The sequence below is a fragment of the Dryobates pubescens genome, chromosome 9 (genome assembly GCF_014839835.1).
Source record: "Dryobates pubescens isolate bDryPub1 chromosome 9, bDryPub1.pri, whole genome shotgun sequence".
Lineage (NCBI taxonomy): Eukaryota > Metazoa > Chordata > Aves > Piciformes > Picidae > Dryobates > Dryobates pubescens.
Genome location: NC_071620.1, coordinates 19,899,114 through 19,920,299, shown reverse-complemented (window position 1 = coordinate 19,920,299; position 21,186 = coordinate 19,899,114). Strand labels below are relative to the sequence as shown.

Genomic DNA, 21,186 nt, shown 5'->3' with positions numbered 1-21,186 from the left:
GTGTGCCCTGGTGAGGTCACAGCTTGAGTACTGGGTTCAGTTCTGGGTGCCACAGGATGGGAAAGACACTGAGGTGCTGGAGGGTGTCCAGGGAGTAGCAGCAAGGCTGGTGGGGGTTTTGGAGAGTGTTATACTGAGAGCAGCTGAGGCAGCTGGGGTTGCTCAGTCTGGAGAAGAGAAGTCTGAGGGGAGACCTCATTAATCTCTACAACTCCCTGAAAGGAGGTTGGAGTGAGGCTGGGGTTGGTATTTTCTCACAGGGTGAGTTGTGCCAGGGGAGGCTAAGGTTGGATATTAGGAAAAATTTCTTTGCTGCAGGAGGTGTTGACACAGCCTGCCCATGGTGATGGTGGAGTCACTATCCTTGGAGGTGTTCAAGAAGCTGTAGCTGTGGTGCTTCAGGATCTAGTTAAGTGGTAATTGTAGTTGGGTAACAGATGGACTTGATGATCTTAGAGGTCTTTTCCAGCCTTAGTGATTCTGTGAAATGTAAGGCAGCATGTAGCAAACATGCTAGAGATGCAAACTGCAACTTGTTCGAACACTAGAGAAGTGTGGTCTTCTGTGCATATGATTGAAGTTAGAATTCATGCAAATGGTGGTAGACTTATTTAGTCAACCATAGACTCATAGAATGTTTTGGGTCCCATTCTCCTGACACCCACTCTGTAAGGATTGCTAAGCATTGATGAGCTCCCCCTCAGCCTTTTCTTTTCCAGACTGAAAAAAAGCCACCCTGTGCTTTTTGTACCCTTTCTGCATTTTAGAAGCGTTTGGTGTAACTGTCTGCTGCTTTGGGTGCTCTACAAACACTGTGACTGTGCAGTGATGTTGCAATGATTGCTAATGAAATGATTGTAGTTCTGATTTTTGTTTGCAGAAAGGGAAGCTGCTCCTGGTCTTGGGTTTGCTTGGAGAAACTATTTTATATCACAAAAGCAATATCAGTGCAGAGCAGCCCGAGGTGATGTTGGTGCATCACAGAATGGCATTTAACAGCATTTCACTCTTCACTGTTAGACTGCTGCAGACCCTGGTCCCTGTAGAAAAGGTAAGCTAGCACCAATGAGAAGTACTTTTGTTTTGGTTTGCCAGTTGTGATTAACAACTTGAAAGCATCCACCAGAGAAATTCATCTAATTCACATTGGTTGGTTCACTGATTGCATCGGGTTACAAGGGACCCTCAAAGGGCATCTTGTACAACCCCCCTGCAGTCAGCAGGGACACTTACAGCTAGATCAGTGTGCCCTGGGCCACAGCAAGTCTGATCTTGAATGTCTTTAGGGACAGAGCCTCAACCTGGGCTCTGGGCAATCTGTTCTGGTGTCTCACCACCCTCATTGTGCATAACTTCCTCCTGATGTCCAACCTAAATGCTTCAGTTTCAAACCATTGCCTTTCATCCTATTGCTGCAAGCCCTTATAGACAGTCCCTCCCCAGCCTTCCTGTAGGTTGCCTTCAGGTTGCCTGAAATGTAGCTTTGAGATCTTCCTGGAGCCTTCTTCTCTCCAGGCTGAACAGCCCCAATTCCTTCAGCTTGTCCCCACAGGATAGGTGTTCCAGCCCTCTGATCATCTTTGTGGCCCTCTTCTGGTCCCACTCCAGCAGCTCCATGTCCCTCTTGTGTACAGTCAAGAAAGGAAACTGTCCATTCTTCAGTGATCAGTGCATTCTGCAGAATCTTCTGCAGATTTTAAATCTTAACCCCCCCCAACATTTTACATACTTTCTCTTCAAGGAGTTTTTGAAGTTCATTGTTGTCTTTCCTTTAGTGTGTTTTCTGTTATGATGCATGGTTTGCAAAGCTTTGCTGCCCCCTGCTCCTTCACAGCATGAGTGCAAGTCAGACTAGAATGATGTTTAAATTACATAATGTTTAAAATCACCACTTCTAACCTGATGGAATACAGAAGGCAATTAATGTTTCATACATAATAGTGATTTTCATTCTCATGTCCTTCCAGTGCTCCTGTAAAGAAGTTCAGTTGTAGCTCTCGAATTCTTAGCTTCACAGAATGGTTTGGGTTGGAAGAGACTCTGATGTTCATCCAGTTCCAATCCCCCTGCTACGTGCAGGGACACCTTCCACTGGCCCAGGTTGCTCAAGGCCTCATCCAGCCTGGCCTTGAATGCATCCAGGAAGAGGGCATCCACAGCATCCCTGGACAGCCTGTTCCAGTGTCTCCCCACGCTCACTGTCAAGAATTTTTTCCTCATCTCCAGTCTCAATCTGCCTTCCTCAAGCTTCAATCCATTCCTTCTCATCCTATCACTACAAGCCCTTGTACAACTTGCTTGGGAATGTTTTTCCTTTTTATTTCAGACAGGGGAAGTCTGATTGGAATTTTTTTGTGGGATGAAAGTGTTGGAATGTGTTCAAACCTAGATGGGTTTACACTTTCTTGGGATCAGTTTCTATATCAGTGCAGCTCCTTTTGTTAGATGTTTTTCAATCCGAGTGGCTGTTTGATTTTCACTTGCAAACCTTTAGTCACAAATACTGTCTTTCACGATTAACAGAAATAGTCTCTTTTAACTGCAAATCAGTATTCTTACACTTATCTAATGCCTTATCTTTTTTGTCTTCTATGTTTCTATGCACATAATGCAAGATTTCAATTCTGTGTTTGGCAGGAGTTAAAAAAAATTGTATTTCGGGTCAAATTTTTGTGTGTAGGAATATTGAGCACTTGTACTAGAAACAACCAGAACAGCAATAGAATTCCTGCTTCTCAGTGTGTGAAGTTATTCTGTGCATTTGCAGGCAGCATTTTTATTAGAGAAATTGTGGTCTGTGAATTCTCTGCCATCTGGTGGTTAGACAGGAAATCAGTCCAGGCTGGGAGATGATGACGTTGAGAGCAGCCTTGCAGAGAAGGACTTGGGGGTGCACGTGGGTGAAAAGCTGGACTTAAGCCAACAGTGTGTGCCAATAGCATCCTGGGCTGCATCAAAAGCAGCTTGGCCAGAGTTGGAGGGAGGGGATCCTGCCCCTCTGCTTTGCTCTGGGGAGACCTCACCTGGAGTTCTGTGTGCAGGTGTGGGAGCCCCAACACAGGAGAGACATGGGCCTGATGGAGTGGATGGAGAGGAGGCCACAAAGATTGTCAGAGGGTTGGAGAACTTGTCCTACAAAGAGAGGCTGAAAGAATTGGGGCTGTTCACCCTGAAAAGAGAAGGCTTCAGGGAGACCTTAGAGCTGCATTTTGATATCTGAATGGGACCTACATGAGGGCTGGGGAGGGACTGTTTAGAAGGTTTGAAACTGGAGCAGGGTGGGTTTAGGATGGACATCAGAGAGTGCACTCTGCACAATGAGAGTGGTGAAATACTGAAACAGGTTGCCCAGGGATGTGGTTGAGGCCCTATCCCTGAAGACATTCAAGATCAGACTTGCTGTGGCCCAGGGCATACTGATCTAGCTGGAAGTGTCCCTGCTGACTGCAGGGGGATTGGACAAGATGACTTTTTTGGGTCCTTTCCAACCTCATGCAATCTGTGAATGGACCATGGCCAGCGGTGTATGTGGTTGCTAGTGCTGTGGCTAGTTCACACAGTTTCTGTGGCTGGTCACAGGACCAACAGTAAGACTAAAATCTAATGAACTCTCGCTTTTTAACAATAATAATAATAAGACAATGGAATACTTTGTCTAGAATTTATTTACTCTGTGTTTCTATAATTTTAAGTAACAGTGATAATGATTCATAGAGTCACAGAACGTCTTAGGTTGGAAGGGACCTGAGAGACCATCTACTCCAACCTCCCTTCCATGGGCAGGCCTGGTACTTGTTGAATGAGTGCAGATGCCGCTATTTGGTTTGTTGTATTTTCAGGCTGTTTTTCTAACAGTTATTTTCTCTTTCAAAGGCAAATAAAGTTTTACAGAAGAGTTTGTTGAGTGCTTTATTTCTTCTCTCTCTGGATGTGCCTTTCTCTGTGGAATACCCAAACATTCAGGAGTCCATTGCAGCCTACCTGGAGCAGATGAGTACTGAGGACTACAAGATTTACAAACAAGCTTCAGAAGCTGCATATTCAATGGAATGCACTTGTAGCTTTATGGCTGAAGTTCAGAAGAAGGTCTGTGATTTTATTATATAAAAGGTTTCCTGCAGGCAAATCTCCTTCCTCCCTTTTCTCTGTGGTGCAACCTATAGCCTAGCATAGCTGATGAAAATCCACGCCTATGAGTGCTCCATGGCATGCATGATGTGGTTAATTTGGATTTGGTTTCACCAGTAGTGCTCATGAGGTTTGTAAAAAAACCAAAACCAAACCAAACCAAAAAAAGCCCTAAACAAAACAAACCCAATTTATCCTAAGTAGAAACAGAGAATTGAGCCTGGAGAAGGGAAGGCTCCATGGAGACCTTAGAGCAGCCTTCCAGTACCTGAAAGGGGCCTACAAGAAAGCTGGGGAAGGGGCTTTTCACAAGGGTTTGTAGTGACAGGACAAGAGGGAAATGATTGAGTAGGGCAGATTTAGACTGGAGGGGTGGTAAAACACTGGAACAGGTTGCCCAGGGAGGACGCCCCTTCTGTGGAGGTGTTCAAGGCCAGGCTGGATAGAGCCCTGGAGCAGGCTGCCCAGAGAGATTGTGGAGTCTCCTTCTCTGGAGACTTTTCATACCCAAGCAGATGTCTTCCTGTGCTCCCTGCCCTAGGTGGCTCTGCTTTGGCAGTGTGGGTTGGACTGGATGATCTCTGGAGGTCCCTTCCAACCCCTAATATTCTATAATTGTATGATTCTGCAATACAGTTGTATACTTTTAATATTAGTAATTAATATTATTGATTTCTTTAATTTTGCTTCTCAGGATCAGAAGAATCTTTCTGAACTGGTGGAATTGGCAGATCAGGCCTTTAGTAGCTTACCCTACCATCAGCACTTCCCCTTGCTTCAGGAAAGCATTCACTTATGCTCTAATCTGTGAGTATCTTGCTATTTAAAACTTCTACTTGAGGAAATATCATCTTTTTTATGGATAAAGTTTCCCAAGTTGAAGCTAAATGTGTTTATTCCCTGTGTTTGAAGAACTGTTGAAAGGTCTCTTCTAAATAATTTGTGTCATCCTGTAGAGGATTTCTCCAAGAAGGAATTTCAGCTGCTGAAAACCTAACGTTACATTCTTGCTGTGTCTAAACCTTTGTGATTTTGCCAGTAAAGTTAGTCTGTGATTTACAGAGAAGCAGCCTTAAACCACTCTCACCTAGCTTCCAAACTTCTTTTTAATTCCTTGTTTCTAAGGGGATAGGTGGAACTTACTTTTACCTTACTTTGGGAAATCTTAAAGGGTCTTATTTGAGTGTAGGTGCTGTGTGTTCCAAAATGGAATCTCATTTATTCCAACAGCATGCCTTTATTGCTTCTTAAATCTTCCATGTCTCCAACTGGTAAATTTAAGTCACCCAGTGGTGCCTGGAAAAGTTCTCTATTGGTAACTTAATTAGAAACACACACACAAAAAATCTTCATTTTATCCTAATTTGCAATTTGACTTTAGGGATTTTTATTTTTTCTGGGAAGAGCTCTCTAAGTTTTTAAATTATGAAACATCAAAACACTTTTCAGTGTTCTTATGGTTTTTAGAATTAATTATTGGCTGATTACTGTTGCAGGCAACAGGAAATTCAAGTTTTTAACTGCCATCAATTCAGGTTGTGGCAGTGAGATGGAGTTTCACCTCTACAAGGAAAAATCCTGGAAGCACAGAATCCCTTTTCATAAGCATATCTAAGGAGGCTGTTGAAGCTCAGTAGAATTTTATGTTTTCAGATGACCAAAAAATGTTTGTTGGGTTCCTGATTTTTGAGGAGGGATTTTGGGAAAAGAAGTGTTTTGATCATCTACTTGAGTCAAAAAGATAAATAAATGTAGCTCCGTGGGACAGCAATGTGCTCTTGTGGCCAAGAAGGTCAATGGGATCCTGGGGTGCATCAAGAACAATTGTCCAGCAGGTCTAGGAAGGTTCTCTTCTCCCTCTACTCTACCCTGCTGAGACCACACCTGCAATAGTGTATCCAGTTTTTGGCTCTCCGGTTGAAGAGAGACAGGAATCTGCTGGAGAGAGTCCAACAGAGAGCTGCAAGGATGATGAAGACACTTGAACATCTCTGCTATGAAGAAAGTCTGAGGGCCCTGGGGCTGTTTAGTCTGGAGAGGAGAAGGCTGAGAAAGGATCTTTTGAGTGTCTCTAAATATCTGAGGGGTGGGTGTCAGGATGAAGGTGCCAGGCTCTTTGTGGTGGTGTCCAGTAATAGGACAAGGATCAACAGGAACAAGCTGGAACCCAGGTTGTTCCACCTTTACTGTGAGGGTGCTGGAGCCCTGGAGCAGGCTGCCCAGAGAGGTTGTGCAGTCTCCTTTGGAGACTTTCCAAACCTGCCTGGATATGTTCCTGTATGGCCTGCTCTAGGTGATCCTGCTCTGGCAGGGGGTTGGAATGGATGATCTCTAGAGGTCCCTTCCAACCCCTAACATTCTATGACATGACTAACAGTATGATATTGGAAAATATATTTTGATCTCTGGACTTCTGTCAAATATGTTTCCAGGAAGTGTTTTTCACAGATTATCCTGAAGTTTAGGAGGAAAATATACGTGGACAGCTTTGGGTATTGTAAAATATATACTTAAATTACTTATTTCTCATTTTTCAGTTGGAAGTCTGCTGAGACTAACTTGTTGCTCCAGACTGAGGGTCAGAAGGTGCTTCTTCGCCTACTGTCTCATCCTTTGCCAAATATAAAAGCTGAAGCCTATCGGTGCTGCTTGGAAGTGGTTAAGGTTAGAACTAATCTTTACAGCCCATGACAGGGAGGTTGAATTGGATGATCTCCAAGGTCTCTTCCAGCCTAGGCCATTCTAAGATTCTATGATTACTTAGTGCAACACCCCAAGTGTTCAGTAAAGATTCATTTCTATGTGACCTACTCTAGGTGGTCCTGCTCTGGCAGGGGGGTTGGACTGGATGATCTTTCAAGGTCCCTTCCAACCCCTAACATTCTGTGTTTCTGTGAATTGTAAAACTAAGAAGTTTTTCTTTCTACTGCAGGACTGTTTAGGTATTCATAATGTTGCCAAGCCTGGGTCTTCAGCCTGTCATGGAGTACATTTCCTTCTGCAGCCAAAAGTGTTGTATGAGATCTGTACCTTTGGCCTTCAGGAAGAGAAGAACGAGGTACTGTGTTTAATAGCTGTGTTTATTAGTTGATATGCACACCAAGTATGTGTTGATAATTGTCCTTGGTGGTCTGAGGTTTACCTGGTTTCTTGGATATAGAAACCTATGCAAACAGTGAAGCTGTAGTCAACTGAAAGGCTTTTTAATGATGAATTGAGACAAAACAATATTCTAAGCATTGGATGCTATTAAATGTAATGAAGACCAATGAGAAATGAAATACATTGAGCCTTAATAAAATGTAGAGGTGATGAAATAGTATGGAAGGTGCTTTTCATTCATGGAAAACCTGAAGTCTCAAGTTCTTGTGAAGGAGGGATGACCTCTGAAGTGCATGTGTTGGTTGAGGAGCAAAAAAGACATTTTAAATCTGCAATATCTGTGCTACACCAGTGTTTTCTATCACAGCAACCACACCTGTGTTTAAATGTAATGAGCTGGCTGTTGTAGAAGTGTTCTATAGTATTCTAAAACAGGACCAGTTTCTATTGTGTTCATTTGTATGCATGAGTGCTTGACATAGATCCACCATGTCCAGCTCTGGTGCCCTCAACACAGAAAGTACATAGACCTGATGGAGTGGGTCCAGAGGAAGGCCACAAAAATCATCAGGGGGCTGGAGCACCTCTGCTACGAAGACAGGTTGAGGGAGCTGGGGTTGTTCAGCCTAGAGAAGAGAAGGCTCCAGGGAGACCTTATAGGACCCTTCCAGTACCTGAAAGGGGCTACAAGAAGGCTGCAGAGGGACTGTTCCCAAAGGCCTGCAGTGACAGGGTGAGGGGTAATGGTTTGGAATGAGAGAAGAGCAGATTGAGATTGGACGTTAGGAACAAGCTCTGTAACATGGGGGTGCTGGAATACTGCAACAGGCTACCCAGGGAGGTGTTTGAGGCCCCATCCATGGAGATTTTCAAGGTGAGGCTGGACAAGTCTCTGAGCAACCTGATCTAGTGGAGGATGTCCCTGCTGACTGTAGGGGAGGTTGGACTAAATGCCCTTTGGAGGTCCCTTGCAATCCAAAGCATTCTGTGATTCTATGATCTCCTAGCTTATAAAGCTAAGTAGGCAGTTCTTGGGGCGGGGGGGTGGGGACTCTTTAGATTATTTGTGAGTACTTTATAGCTGCTCTGTAAGGCCCTCTATGGGCAGAGAGGGAAGAACGTTGACAAACAACTTCAGGGTTTTTTCCAGCTTGTTTCCTGAAAGAGGTGATTTTTGTTAAACACACTCCTCTGCACAATTCCATTTAGAAGTGATTGTTGTTTGTTTTTTTCATGTTAGCATTTTTTAGAAAGAATTAAATATCTCAGATAATGTGCTTTGTATTTGTACTTGCTAATGTGTCTTTTTCCAGGGAAAGCATTTATTTTGATTTCTTTCTTGGGTGCCTTATTTAGTGATTTGTGAAGCATAACAAATAGGCTTCAGCTGACACTAAATTTATTAATTCATGGAGACGGAGAATGCATGTTTGCAAAATGATCTCATTTGGTTCCCTTTATCTTCTAATGCCCTTCTCCTTATGATTCTAACAAACTAGATAATGAAGGTCATATCCAGGCATGTTTTGTTTTACTTCTTGGCTGTATATCTGCTACTTAAGTTTTCATAAAGCATCAGTTTCATCTTTTTGAGGCATGTGACAAGGAGAAGCAATTGAGAAGAACTTTGTATTCTGAGGCTGGGCTTAAGATTTGCCTTGTCCCTTAAAGCTAGGATAGACTGATATTATTAAAGGCTGCTCCTGTTGCCTGGGGTGAGAGGATTTTTAGTTCAGTCATAAAGTGCAGGTTTTCAGCTGCCAAAGGTAGGTGGTGGGGAAGGTTGTGGATGCCTCCTCCCTGGGGGTGTTCAAGGCCTGGCTGGGTGAGGCCTTGAGCAGCCAAGTCTACTTGAGAGGTGTCCCTGCCTATGGTGGGGAGGTTGGAGTAGATGATCTCTGAGGTCCCTTCCAACCTGAGCCATTCTGGGATTCTATGAATTTAAAAGGGCCATTTTGTAGTGACAATATTGTGTCTGTAGATCTTTTATCTTTGAGATGTTTTTTATAACCTTTCCAGTTACAGCACCGACAAAGTGTCTTAGACACATCCATGGTTGCATTAATTTCTTTGGTTGTGAGCAGGTAAACTCTACAGCCAAGGCCATTCTGCTGCACCTGTTGCAGGGACGATTAGTGATGGAAGGATTGACTTGGAACAAGTTTGTTGAGGCCCTCTGTCCTGTCATTCCTGTTTTGCAGGTACTTCTTAAGTACTTTGGTCTAAATTTGATGCATGAAATGTAAGAAAGAAAATAGTAACAGAAAAAAGTCCTTCATCTTTAGTGACTAAATGATTCAGTCCACTGACTTACTAATTTAAGAGCAATGGGACCTTTCATCACAGAATCTTATTTCCTTCTCATCTATTTTAAAAACCCTGTATTTTAGATTTTAGTAAAACATTCATAAAATGCAGGGGGGAAAAAAGTATATAGGATTTTTTTTTTTACTTGATTTAGTATAGAGGTTACTAACTCCAGTAATTTAAGGTAACTGGGCAAGGTGGGTTTAGGTTGGATCTCAGGAGGAAGTTCTGCACAATGAGAGTGGTGAAATACTGCAACAGGCTGCCCAGGGATGTGGTTGAAGCCCTGTCCCTGGAATCATTCAATCAAGATCCAACTTGCTGTGGCCCTGGGTGGCCTGATCTAGTTGGAAGGGTCCCTGCTGACTGCAGAGGGGCTGGACAAGATGCCATTTGAGGATTCCTTCCAACCCAATGTATCCTTTATGAAACCCTGTAAAAAAAAGGGAATGAATTCCTTTGTCTAATTTACTAAGTTAGTAACTAGATTTTATTTTTTTTAATGCTGTAAATCTTTGTTTGTTGTTATTTGTTTTAGGGTTATGCTGACACAAAAGATGTGCTGGGTAAATGCATCCTTATGCTGAGTGAGACACCTTCTGGCAAAGGAGCGGGTATTCTCCCTACAACTCCTAGGCTACGAGCTGCTCTGCGTCTTCTCTTCTCCAAAAAGCAGCTGTAAGTGACAGCCTGCAGGTTTCTGATGACAACAATACCTTATCCTGTCACTTAGAAGGGCTATGCACAGATGTACTTGAGCTGCTCAAGTTAAATACAATGCTGTGGTTCTGTGTTCTTCTTTTTAAAACCAATGCAGTGGATTGGTTTGAAAGGCAGATTAATCAATACTGAGCTGAGTAAATACTTCCCCCTACACTGTGATAATATTATAAACTAATTCATCCTTAACTATAGAGCCAAAGTTTTCCACTTTGTTGGGGGGCTTCATCTGTTTACTCTTTCTGCTGCTTACTCCTTTAGGGTTCGTTCTTCAGCTCTTCAACATCTAACATTCCATCTGTTGAATGAAGAAGATGCAAAGCTGAAACGCCCAGATCTGCATGGCAGCCTGCTTTCCAGCATGGCAAACTTGTTTGTTCTGGAAAAAGCTGTTGAGCTAAAATTGGATCATAAAAGAGAATCGATATTTAAGGTGAGTAAACTCTGTCTTAAGATTGTCATGGATTGACTCTTCTACCTGCTCAGTCACTCAAGTCACCATTTGCTTTAAAACACCACAGGCCTGTTCTGTTTACAACTTAATTCTGCATGCATAGGCTGATTTATTTATTTTTTCTCACATAGAGCCTTCCCCCCCCCCCCCGAATGAATTTATACTGACACAAACACAAATAATTTTCAATATAGAGTCTTAGAATGGTTTGGGTTGTAAAGGACTTAAAGGTCATGTCCCAGCACCCCTGCCATAAGCAGGGACACCTCTGAACTAGACATGCTTGCTCAAGGCCTCATCCAACCTGTGTTTGAACACCCTTAGTGAGAAGGCATCCACAACCTCTCTGAGCAGCCTATTCCAGAGTCTCACCACCCTTGTACTGAAGAACTTCTTCCTCAGATCCAGTCTAACCCTGCTCTTCCTCAGCTTAAAACCATTTCTCCTTGTCCTGTGGCTAGATATCCTTGTGAAAAGGCCCTCTCCAGCCTTCCTGTAGGATCCCTTCTGGTATTGGAAGGCAGCTCTAAGGTAGCCCCAGAATCATCTCTTTTCCAGGCTGAACAACCCCAGCTCCCTCAGCCTATCCTCATAGCAGAGGTACTCCAGCCCTTGGCTCATCTTTGTGGCCTGCTTTGGACTGGATCTTTTTATTTTATACTTTCTTGGCTGGTTACCTTATTTGATAACACCATGCTGGATGTAAATCTAATGTAGTTTTCCTTCCAGTCAGAAACTGTTGAGAAGCTTTATGCCATCTTGACTTCAGCTGCTGTTGACCTACCTTTACGCAAGTCTGCAGCTGACCAGCTGGCTGTCATTGTAGAAGGTAAAATCATTGTTCAGCAGCTTTGTGTTCATGTGATGACCATTGTGAGAGCTTGCAGGGTTGCTGGGTTTGCTGTATGTCTGGCTAAAGGCACTCTGTAATTTTTATGTACTTCTTGGGCTAGAATTTTAATGCTAAAAAAAGGCCCAAACAGTTTTTTGTTATTTTTTCCCCTCAGGAATCAGAAATATTGGTTAACTGTTTAAAAGAAACAACTTTCCTGGGTGATAAAGGTGTAAGCTGAATTCAGTAAGCTCTGAAAAAGCGTTTTTTTCCTTCTACTTTTCTCTTTTAATATTCACCAGTTTGTTATCTCTGTCAGAAATAAGAGTGCCTCAAACTTTTTGCTAGTGGTAAGTCAGATACTCTTGAGTCAGTGCTTATAGGAGAGGTTCTGCAGCCTCCTGATCATCTCTGTGTTCCTCCTCTGGGCTTGCCCCATCAGATCCGTGTGATTCCTGTGTTGAGGACTCCAGATGTGCACTTATTCTGTGAACTGGCAATTTTGGAAACTTATTTTCAACAGGAAGAGTTTGTGAAGTTACAGAAAAAAGTTTAATCTTAAGGTGGTGCAGAAGCAGTGATTCTAACTGCCGTTTGTTTCCCTACAGATACCAAAATGCATGGCGCTGTGAAGAAGTTGGGTGTGGTAGAAAAGGTTTTGGCTTACCTCAATGAGTGCATTCATGTGGATGGCATGGTAAGATTGAGGGAACATCTCTGCTATGAAGAAAGACTGAGAGCCCTGTCTGGAGAAGAGAAGGCTGAGAGGGAATCTGATCAGTGTCTCTAAATATCTGAGGGGTGGTGTGGTGGGTTTAGGCTATGCCTTTAAAATTTAGTTACAGATTTCAAGCAGAAAAGTAGAAAAATAGAAACAAATCACTATTGGGTGTAAAAAGAACAACAAGAGATTATTCTAAACAAATCCATTGGGTAAATATCTAGAATAAGATGAGCTGTACCATAACAATTCTCTCTCTTCTTTCCTGATCTCTTCTGTGTTTGCTTCACTCGGGAGAGATTAACCTGCTTGTCGGCTGGCCTTGGCTGAGCTGTTTAGTTAAGTCTAACCCACTGCTTTCTCTCTGCTTCTTTTCTCTCTTGGGAGAGGGGGTGGGGGGCAGTGGAATGGCTTCCCTGGTCTCTGACCAGGGGAGTTTTCCTGTTGTTTGCTAATTGTAAATATCTGTATAATATTGTAAATCCTGTGTATTTTGTATATATTCATTGCATTCCATTGTAGAGTGTAGTAAATACAGCTTCATTTGCTTCTAACTGAGTTGGTCTGGCAATGTTAATGCTGGGGGGAAACTTCAACCCACCAGGTGGGTGTCAGGATTAAGGTGCCAGGCTCTTTGTGGTGGTGCCCAGTGATAGGACAAGGAACAACAGGTACAAGCTGGAACCCAGGGGGTTCCACCTCAACATGAGGAGAAATTTCTTTATTGTGAGGGTGCTGGAGGCCTGGAGCAGGCTGCCCAGAGAAGTTGTGGAGTTTCCTTCTCTGGAGACTTTCCAAACCCACCTGGGTGCATTCCTGTGTGTCCTACCCTAGGTGATCCTACTCTGGCAAAGGGGTTGTACTGGATGATCTCTGTAGCTTCCTTCCAACCCCCAACATCCTATTATTCTGTCTGTGCAGAGGTGGAGTCCTCTTGTTACACTTCTTTTTTCTGAGTTTTTCCTTGGTTTCCTTTATGCTAAACTGGACATCCAAACTTTGCATGGGGAAAGTTGCAGAGCATTTTAGAGGAGAAATCTAAAATTCCACATGTTGAACAATGAATGCTTTAGATCAAGCCAGCAGGAGAGTGTAAGCTGACAGCTGTATATGGAATTCCACATGACAGCTTGTATTAATCATCTGATACTGGATTACCCTAATTGTTATTGATCTTTCCTTGTTTTTCCTCTGTTCCTTGAGCTCATGGAGCCCATCATGGTACCATGTCTGACGCTCTTACGCAAGCTGGTGTCTGCTGATCCGGTTCTTCGTCTTTCTCTAGCACAGCAGTCAGCTCTGCTGCTTTTGCTCTTCAGAGGTAAGGAGTCTGTATTGGCTTTGATGAATGCATCAAAAGAAAATGTGTAGAATATGGTTAGATGTTTAACCAATAACATTCAAAAGAACCTTGAATCACTTCAGCGTCTCTGATACTTAAAAGATAAGTCACTGTGTGCTGCTGTTACCCAAGTAGGACAAAGGAAGGGATTCTGCCCCTCTGCTCTGTTCTCATGAGACATCACCCGGAGTATTGCATCCAGTTCTGGTGCCCCACAGCATAAAAAGGACGTGGAACTGCTGGAGTGTGTCCAGAGGAGGCCACAAAGATGTTCAGAGGGGTGGAGAACCTCCCCTGTGAGGACAGGCTGAGAGAGTTGAGGCTGTTCAGCCAGAAGAAAAGAAGGCTTCAGGGAGACCTTAGAGAAGCCTTCCAGTACCTGAAAAGGGGCCTATGAGAAAGCTAGGGAGAGACTTTGTAGTGGTAGGATGAGAGGGATTGGATTGAGTCACTGTCCCTGGAGGTGTTCCAAAAAATATTGGATGGCACTTGGAGCCATGGTTTAGTTACCAGGTTGTGTTAGGTAATAGGTTGGACTTGATCTCTGAGGTCTTTTCCAACCTGGTTGATTCTGTGGTTCTGTGAATCTTGAGGAGGGCAGATTTAAACCGGAGATTGGGAAGAAATTCTTGGCAGTGAGGGTGGGGAGACACTGGAACAGTTTGCCCAGGGAGGTAGTGGATGCCCCTCCCTTGAGGTATTCAAGGCCAGGTTAGATGAGGCCTTAAGCAACCTAGGCTACTGGAAGGTGTCTCTGCCCATTTCAGGAGGGTTGGAACTGGATGGTATTCAAGGTCCCTTCCAACCCAAACCTTTCTATGAATCTATGAATCTTGGAATCTAATCTGTGAATCTATGTTGTCACATCTGTTGAAGATGTTGGCAAAATGCCTGTGGAAATGAGTTGTTTTTAACCAGTGTGCTTCTCTGTATTTGTAAATGTCTGTCTTTTCCTAACACATTTCTGGGTATCTTTCTTTCATTCAGTTTCTCTGCTGTTCCAAAATGATGCTGCTGTTTTAACTGAAGCTGCAGTGTTGCTTTGTCTTCTGTTGTTCGATGAAGCAGCCAGAACAGAAACATGGTATGAAAAAACTGCTTTTTAATCATAGTATCTGTGGTAGAAATGTGAGATTTTAATGCAAGTAAGTTTATATATCCAAAGAAATCAGGTTCTAAACATTCCATAGAACTAAAATTGCATGGTTGTAGACCAAAAAATGGTTTCAGTATTTGGGTTGCATGCTGTATAGACATAGATCTACACTGCATATTTTTTGCAGTATAAATACATGGATATGATGGAGCAGGGCCAGAAGAGGATGACAAAAATGATCCAAGGACTGGAGCACCTTTGCTACAAACGACAGGCTGAGGGAGCTGGGGTTGTTCAGTCTGGAGAGGAGAAGGCTCTGGAGAGACCTAATAGCAACCTTCTAGTACCTGAAGGGACCTAAAAGAAGGCTGCAGAGGGACTGTTTGCAGAGGCCTGCAGTGACAGGATGAGGGGCAACAGTTTGAAATGAGAGAAGAACATATTTAGGTTGGATATTAGGAACAAGTTCTGCACCATGAGGTTGGTGGAATGGAGGATGTCCCTGCTGACTGCAGGAGTGGTTGGACTGGATGCTCTTTTTAGGTCCCTTCCAACCCAAACCATTCTATGATTCTACAATAACTATAGTGTAACCTCTTGCAGGGCTGATGGCACAACTACTGATGACAGTGGCCTACCTGCCTTCAGTTTACCTGTTGCTGTTGTCAGAAGGTATGTGTGGGTAGTTTGGGTTTTGGGAGGTATTTTGTTATTTTTAAACAGTTAACTTTGCTTTTTTTGCCATTTCTCTCGTTCCTGAAGTGTGGAGATGGGAGAATTAAGGGAAACATTTGATTTTAAATCCAAAACTGCATTTTTATACAAGGAGCTTTTCCTCTAAGTCTTTGTTTTCTGCCAAACAGCTTCAAGAGCATTGTTTGCACATTTCAAAGCTTGATCTAATAGAGCACTTAATTAAAAAAAAACAACCAAGGCCAAACCAAACCAAATCAAAGAAAAAAAGGAACAACCAACCTCCTTTTAATTTTTTCTGCATGTGTTTCTTTTTTTAGGTATCATCTCCCAGTTAGGATCACTGCTCATCATGTCGTTAGTCCTAACACTGTTGTGCTGCCATTGTCTTCAGAGTGCTTGGCTATGAAGCCCGTGTCAGATATGCTTAAGATGGCTTGGAATTTGTCCTGGTACCATGGGATTGAAAACCTACTGCAACTGATAAATTCTGAAGAGGAAGCAGGAATGTGAGCCCATTTATCTTGATTTTTAAATCCTGGCACATTTCAGTTAAGTTAACCTTCCAACTGGTTTCAAATGCTTTCAGCTTCAGAGAGGAGCTCAGGTTGTTCTGGGTTTGAGGGTTGGGTTGAATGATCTTTGAATTCTTTTCCAACCAGATATATTCTGTGATTCTGATTCTACTGGTTTGAGAGTGGTGTCTGTTAAACAGAAAGAATCACATCTCAGGAGGCTGTAGATACATTGTCCAAGAACCTAAACAGCTCAGGCTTTAAATGAGGTGGGGTTGTTAGTTATTGTTGCTGGTTTGGGGCAGAAGTGGGGGAATGAGAAGGAGGGGAAAGAACTGGTTAGCAAAAATAACATTTTAAGTCAGCACTGGAACAGGCTGCCCAGGGGGGTTGTGGAGTCTTCCTATCTGGAGATATTCAAAACCCACCTGAATGTGTTCCTCTGTGATCTGGTATAGGTCATCCTGCTCTGGCAGGGGAGTTGGACTGGCTGATCTTTCAAGATCCCTTCCAGCCCCTAATATTCTGTGGTTCTGTAATTTCTGTTTTGTCTTCTCATTTGAACCTGGGAGTGAAGGAGTCAGCACTGACATCAAGATCCTGACTTAATAATTTTTCTCTTCTACCTTTTCAGATTTTTAGACTCACTAAAACTATCTTCAGAAGATGTTCTTCTACTCAAGATAACTCACACCAGCTATGGACTGCAGGATTGTCTTAATTCAATTATTCAGGCAGCATCCCACAGGAATGTTCGAACTGCTCTAACTAGGCTTAGTTTTTACATGCTGAATGACAGACTGGCATTCAAATGCAGTTCTGGGTCTTGTGGAACCACTTTGAAAAGCTTTGTTTGGCAAAAGGCAATAAGCAGGTGAGCCTTTTGAGGACAGAAATTCATTCCAGTTCATGAAGCTTAAGCTGGAAAGTTCCTATTTTTCATATTTTAAATTTATAGAATTGAATGTCCATGCACCTCTGTTTCTGACACAACAGGGCATAAACAATCCAGGAGATTCTTGGAGAGGCGCTTAGAATCTTAGGGGCAGGAGCACCTCATGCTAGATCAGGTTGCTCAGAGCCACATCCAGCCTTGGCTTCAAAAACCTCCAGGGATGAGGATTCCATGACCTTCCTGGGCAGCCTGTTTGTGTCTCCCCACCTTCATGGGCAAGAACTTCCTGACATCCAATCTGAATCTACCCATTTCTACTTTTGCCCCATTTCCCCTAGTCCTGCCACTACCTGACACCCTAAAAAGTCCCTCCCCAGCTTTCTTGTAACCCCCTTCAGATACTGGAAAGCCACAATAAGGCCTCCTTGGAGCTTTCTCTTCTCCAGACTATACAACCCCCAACTCTCTCAGCTGTCTCCATAGGAGAGGTGCTCCAGCCCTCTGATCATCCTCGTGGCCCTTCTCTGGATACATTCCAGCACCTCCATATCCTTCTTGTAATACTTCTGCCTTTGTCATCTGTAAATATATGCAATATACCTATTTATATAATTTCACATTCTTAGGTGACTTCAGTCCTGTTAGTTGAGTTCATAAACTCCACTTTCACATGCTGCATATATTTTTCTGTTTGCATTGCAGGTTTCTGCAAGTCCTTCCGGCTTCTGCAGAGGATGAGAAGCTTCTGGTAGACGTATTAAGATTTTTCAACAAGTTGCTTAGAGAGCAGAGATCAAATCTGGAGGCAGAACATCTGAAGTGGATCTTGAAATCGTTGCTTAAAAATGTGAGAATATGGCTAGGAAGTCAGATGTGAGAAATGATGCAACTGCGAACTGGTTGTCTGCTTTGTTTTGCTGAGTTGCTCAAAGAGAAGCACTCTTCATAAAAGCAAGGAATAGCAGATCCTGTGGTATTAATAACAGTATGACAGAGATCATCAGGTCCACCCCCCCCTGCTAAAGCTGAATCATCCAGGGTAGGCTGCACAGGTATGCATCCAGACAGGTTTTGGATGTTCAGAGGAGATTCCACAACCTCTCTGGGCAGCCTGCTCCAGTGCTCTGTCACCCTCACTGTAAAGAAATTTCTCCTCATGTTGAGGTGAAATCTTCTATGGTCAAGCTTGTACCTGTTGTTCCTTGTCTTACTATTGCACACCACCAAAAAGAGCTTGGCCCCTTCCACTTGACAGCCACCTCTCAGATATTTAGAGGCATTGATCAGATCCCCTCACAGCCTTCTCTTCTCCAGACTAAACAGCCCCAGGGCTCTCAGTCTCTCTTCATAGGGGAGATGCTCAAGTCCCCTAATCATCCTTGTGAAGGAGGGCATTCTGCCCCTCTGCTTTGCTCTCATGAGACTCCACCTGGAGCGCTGCATCCAGTTCTGTTGCCCCTCCTCTCAGCATAAGAAGGACATGGAATTGCTGGAGTACTGCATCCACTTATGGTGCCCCCAGCATAAGGACAAAGAACTGCTGGAGCAGCTCCAGAGGTCACAAAGATGATCAGAGCGCTGGAGAACCTCCCCTGTGGGGACAGACTGAGTGAATTGGAGCTGTTCAGCCTAGAGGAGACAAAGCTTCTGGGAGGCCTTATAATGGCCATTCAGTACCTGAAGGGAGCCTACAGGAGAGATGGGAAGGACCTTTTTACAAGGTATTGTAGCGGCAGGATGAGAGGGAATGGATTGAAGCTTGAAGAGGACAGATTTAGACTGGAGATTAGGAAGAAACTCTGTACAGTACAGGTGGTAAGATGCTGGAACAGGCTGCCCAGGGAGGTTGTGGATATCCCCTCCCTGGAGGTGTCCAAGGCCAGGCTGGATGAGGCCTTGAGCAACCTGGGCCAGTGGAAGGTGTCCCTGCCCATAGCAGGGAGGTTGGAACTAGATGATCTTTAAGGTCCTTTCCAACCCAAACCATTCTATGACTCTGAATTTGTGATTTCTGCTGTGTGTGATTTGCAAGCTCTCAACAGCAAGTTGGCTTTCTTGTGGGGATTGAAATAGGATTTAAACTATGTGTCTTCTGACTGCCTTTCTTCTTTCTTTTTAGAAACCAAAATCCCTTTTATGCCTCCTGGTGCGGCCGGAATCTCAAGCACGGGATGAAGCTGATGAAATGCTGAGTGCTGTCAGGCAGCAACTAGATAAAGAACTGATTCATCTTTTTAACACAGTGCTGGTTTGTTCCATGTCAGTGACTGACAGGTACAGTGGAAATAGATCTGCCTTTGTAATTCTGACAGGGCATCACAATGTCTGCTGCTGCTGTATCTCAGTCAGAGTTTGAATAGAATTGCATTGTGGCTCAACTATTGGCTGGCCTTCCAGGACTTGACGGGGGCCTACAAGAAGGCTGCAGAAGGACTGTTTGCAAAGGCCTGCAATGACAGGATGAGGGGCAATGGTTTGAAATAGAGAAGAGCAGATCTAGATTCAATGTGAGGAACAAGTTTTGCACCATGAGAGTACTGAAAAACTGCAACAGATTGCCCAGCGAGGTAGTTTGGGCCCCATCCCTGGAGATATTCAAGGTGCGGCTGGACAAGGCTCTGAGCAGCCTGATCTACTGGAGGATGCCCCTGCTGACTCTAGAGTTGGGTTGGACAAGATTCCCTTTGTAGGTTCCTTCCAACCCAAACCATTCTGTGACTCTGATTTTAAACTGAAAAAATGGAATATAGAATCATAGAATCATAGAATCAGTCAGGGTTGGAAGGGACCACAAGGATCATCTAGTTCCAACCCCCCTGCTATGGGGGGACACTCCACACTAGATCAGGCTGGCCAGAGCCTCATCCAGCCTGGGCTTAAACACCTCCAGAGACGGGGCCTCAACCACCTCCCTGGACAACCCATTCCAGGGCTTCACCACTCTCATGGTGAAGAACTTCCTCCTCATGTCCAGCCTGAATCTCCCCACCTTCAGCTTCATTCCATTCCCCCTAGTCCTATCAGTGCCTGATATCCTGAGAAGTCCCTCCCCAGCCTTCTGGTAGGCCCCCTTCAGATACTGGAAGGCCACAAGTAGGTCACCTCGAAGCCTTCTCTTCTCCAGACTGAACAGCCCCAACTCTTTCAGTCTGTCCTCATAGGAGAGGTGCTCTGAAAGGAGACTGGAGCAAGGTGAGGATTGGTCTCTTCTTCAGATAAGAGGAAATGGACTAACCTGTGCCAGGGGAGCTTTAGTTTGGAGACTGGGGAAAATTTCTTTCCTGAGAGAGTGTTGAGATGTGGGAAGAGGCTGCGCAGGGAGGTGGTGGCCTCCCCATCCCTGGAGGTGTTCAAGCAACATGTGGCCATGGCACTGTGGGACATAATTTAATGGCCATGGTGGTGTTGAGCTGAGAGCTGGACTCAATGGTCATAGAGGTCTTCTGCAATGGAAACAATTCTATGACTCTATGATTACAGTACTTGAAATACCATGAAATGGTTCCCAGTGTAGCAGTGCACAGTGATGTTTACATGGGACAGCTACTTGCAGCACACTGTTCCAAACTCTTTCTGTCAATTAAGCAAACACAGGAATCAATTTCTCTTAGGTTCTGTTTTCTTGTTTCCTCAGAGTTTCTAATACAAAGTCTTCCTACACTTAATCTCTCTATCCAGATATATTGTAAGAGATATTAAAATTGCAGCTTAAGATATTTGTTTATTTCAGTGCCAGAACAAAACCATTTGGAAACATACTTTCAAAGTGTGATCTTCTTCATTTTTCCCATACAGCTATTAATTTTCTAGCAATTTTGACAGATGGGGGGGAAAAATAGGATTATAGAAATCCATGCTGATTATATCTCACTCTCCTCTTTTTCATACCTACCTCAATTCTAGATTGGTGGTGCTTGGCAGGAAATAAGAGAATCATAGAATGATAGGGGTTGCAAGGGACCTCTAGAGATCATCCGGTCCAACCCCCCTGCAGGATCACCCAGTGTAGGCCACACAGGAAAGCACTTAGGTGGGTTTTGGGCAGCCTGTTCCAGGGCTCCAGAACTCTCACAGGCAAGAAAATTTTCCTCATGTTGAGGTGGAACTTCCTACGTTGCACATATTCAAAGAGACAGTCAAAATAGTCATGCAGTCAAATACATACTCAAATATATTTAAATATAAAAATGTGTTCAAATAGTCACATATTCAAATAGATGTCTTCACATATTCAAGTTCATGTTCATACATCTGAACTTGTCTCATGGAATAGAATAGAATAGAATAGAATAGAATAGAATAGAATAGAATAGACCAGGTTGGAAGAGACCTTCAAGATCATTGAGTCCAACCCATCGTCCAACACCACCTAATCAATGGC

At 43.6% G+C, this 21,186-nt stretch overlaps 1 protein-coding gene across 1 annotated transcript in view; it reads left to right on the top strand.

Annotated features, from left to right (window-relative positions):
- Positions 1-21,186, top strand: part of RTTN (rotatin) — an 81,214-nt gene that overhangs the window by 16,010 nt on the left and 44,018 nt on the right. Inside the window, exons 11-27 of the mRNA XM_054164128.1 lie at positions 881-1,051; positions 3,874-4,086; positions 4,823-4,935; positions 6,666-6,792; positions 7,061-7,186; positions 9,315-9,431; positions 10,076-10,215; positions 10,519-10,690; positions 11,441-11,540; positions 12,152-12,240; positions 13,468-13,585; positions 14,594-14,690; positions 15,306-15,374; positions 15,716-15,904; positions 16,545-16,784; positions 17,508-17,652; positions 18,925-19,079. Of these exons, the coding sequence (XP_054020103.1) occupies positions 881-1,051; positions 3,874-4,086; positions 4,823-4,935; positions 6,666-6,792; positions 7,061-7,186; positions 9,315-9,431; positions 10,076-10,215; positions 10,519-10,690; positions 11,441-11,540; positions 12,152-12,240; positions 13,468-13,585; positions 14,594-14,690; positions 15,306-15,374; positions 15,716-15,904; positions 16,545-16,784; positions 17,508-17,652; positions 18,925-19,079 (2,381 nt within the window). The remainder of the gene's footprint in view (positions 1-880; positions 1,052-3,873; positions 4,087-4,822; positions 4,936-6,665; positions 6,793-7,060; positions 7,187-9,314; positions 9,432-10,075; positions 10,216-10,518; positions 10,691-11,440; positions 11,541-12,151; positions 12,241-13,467; positions 13,586-14,593; positions 14,691-15,305; positions 15,375-15,715; positions 15,905-16,544; positions 16,785-17,507; positions 17,653-18,924; positions 19,080-21,186) is intronic.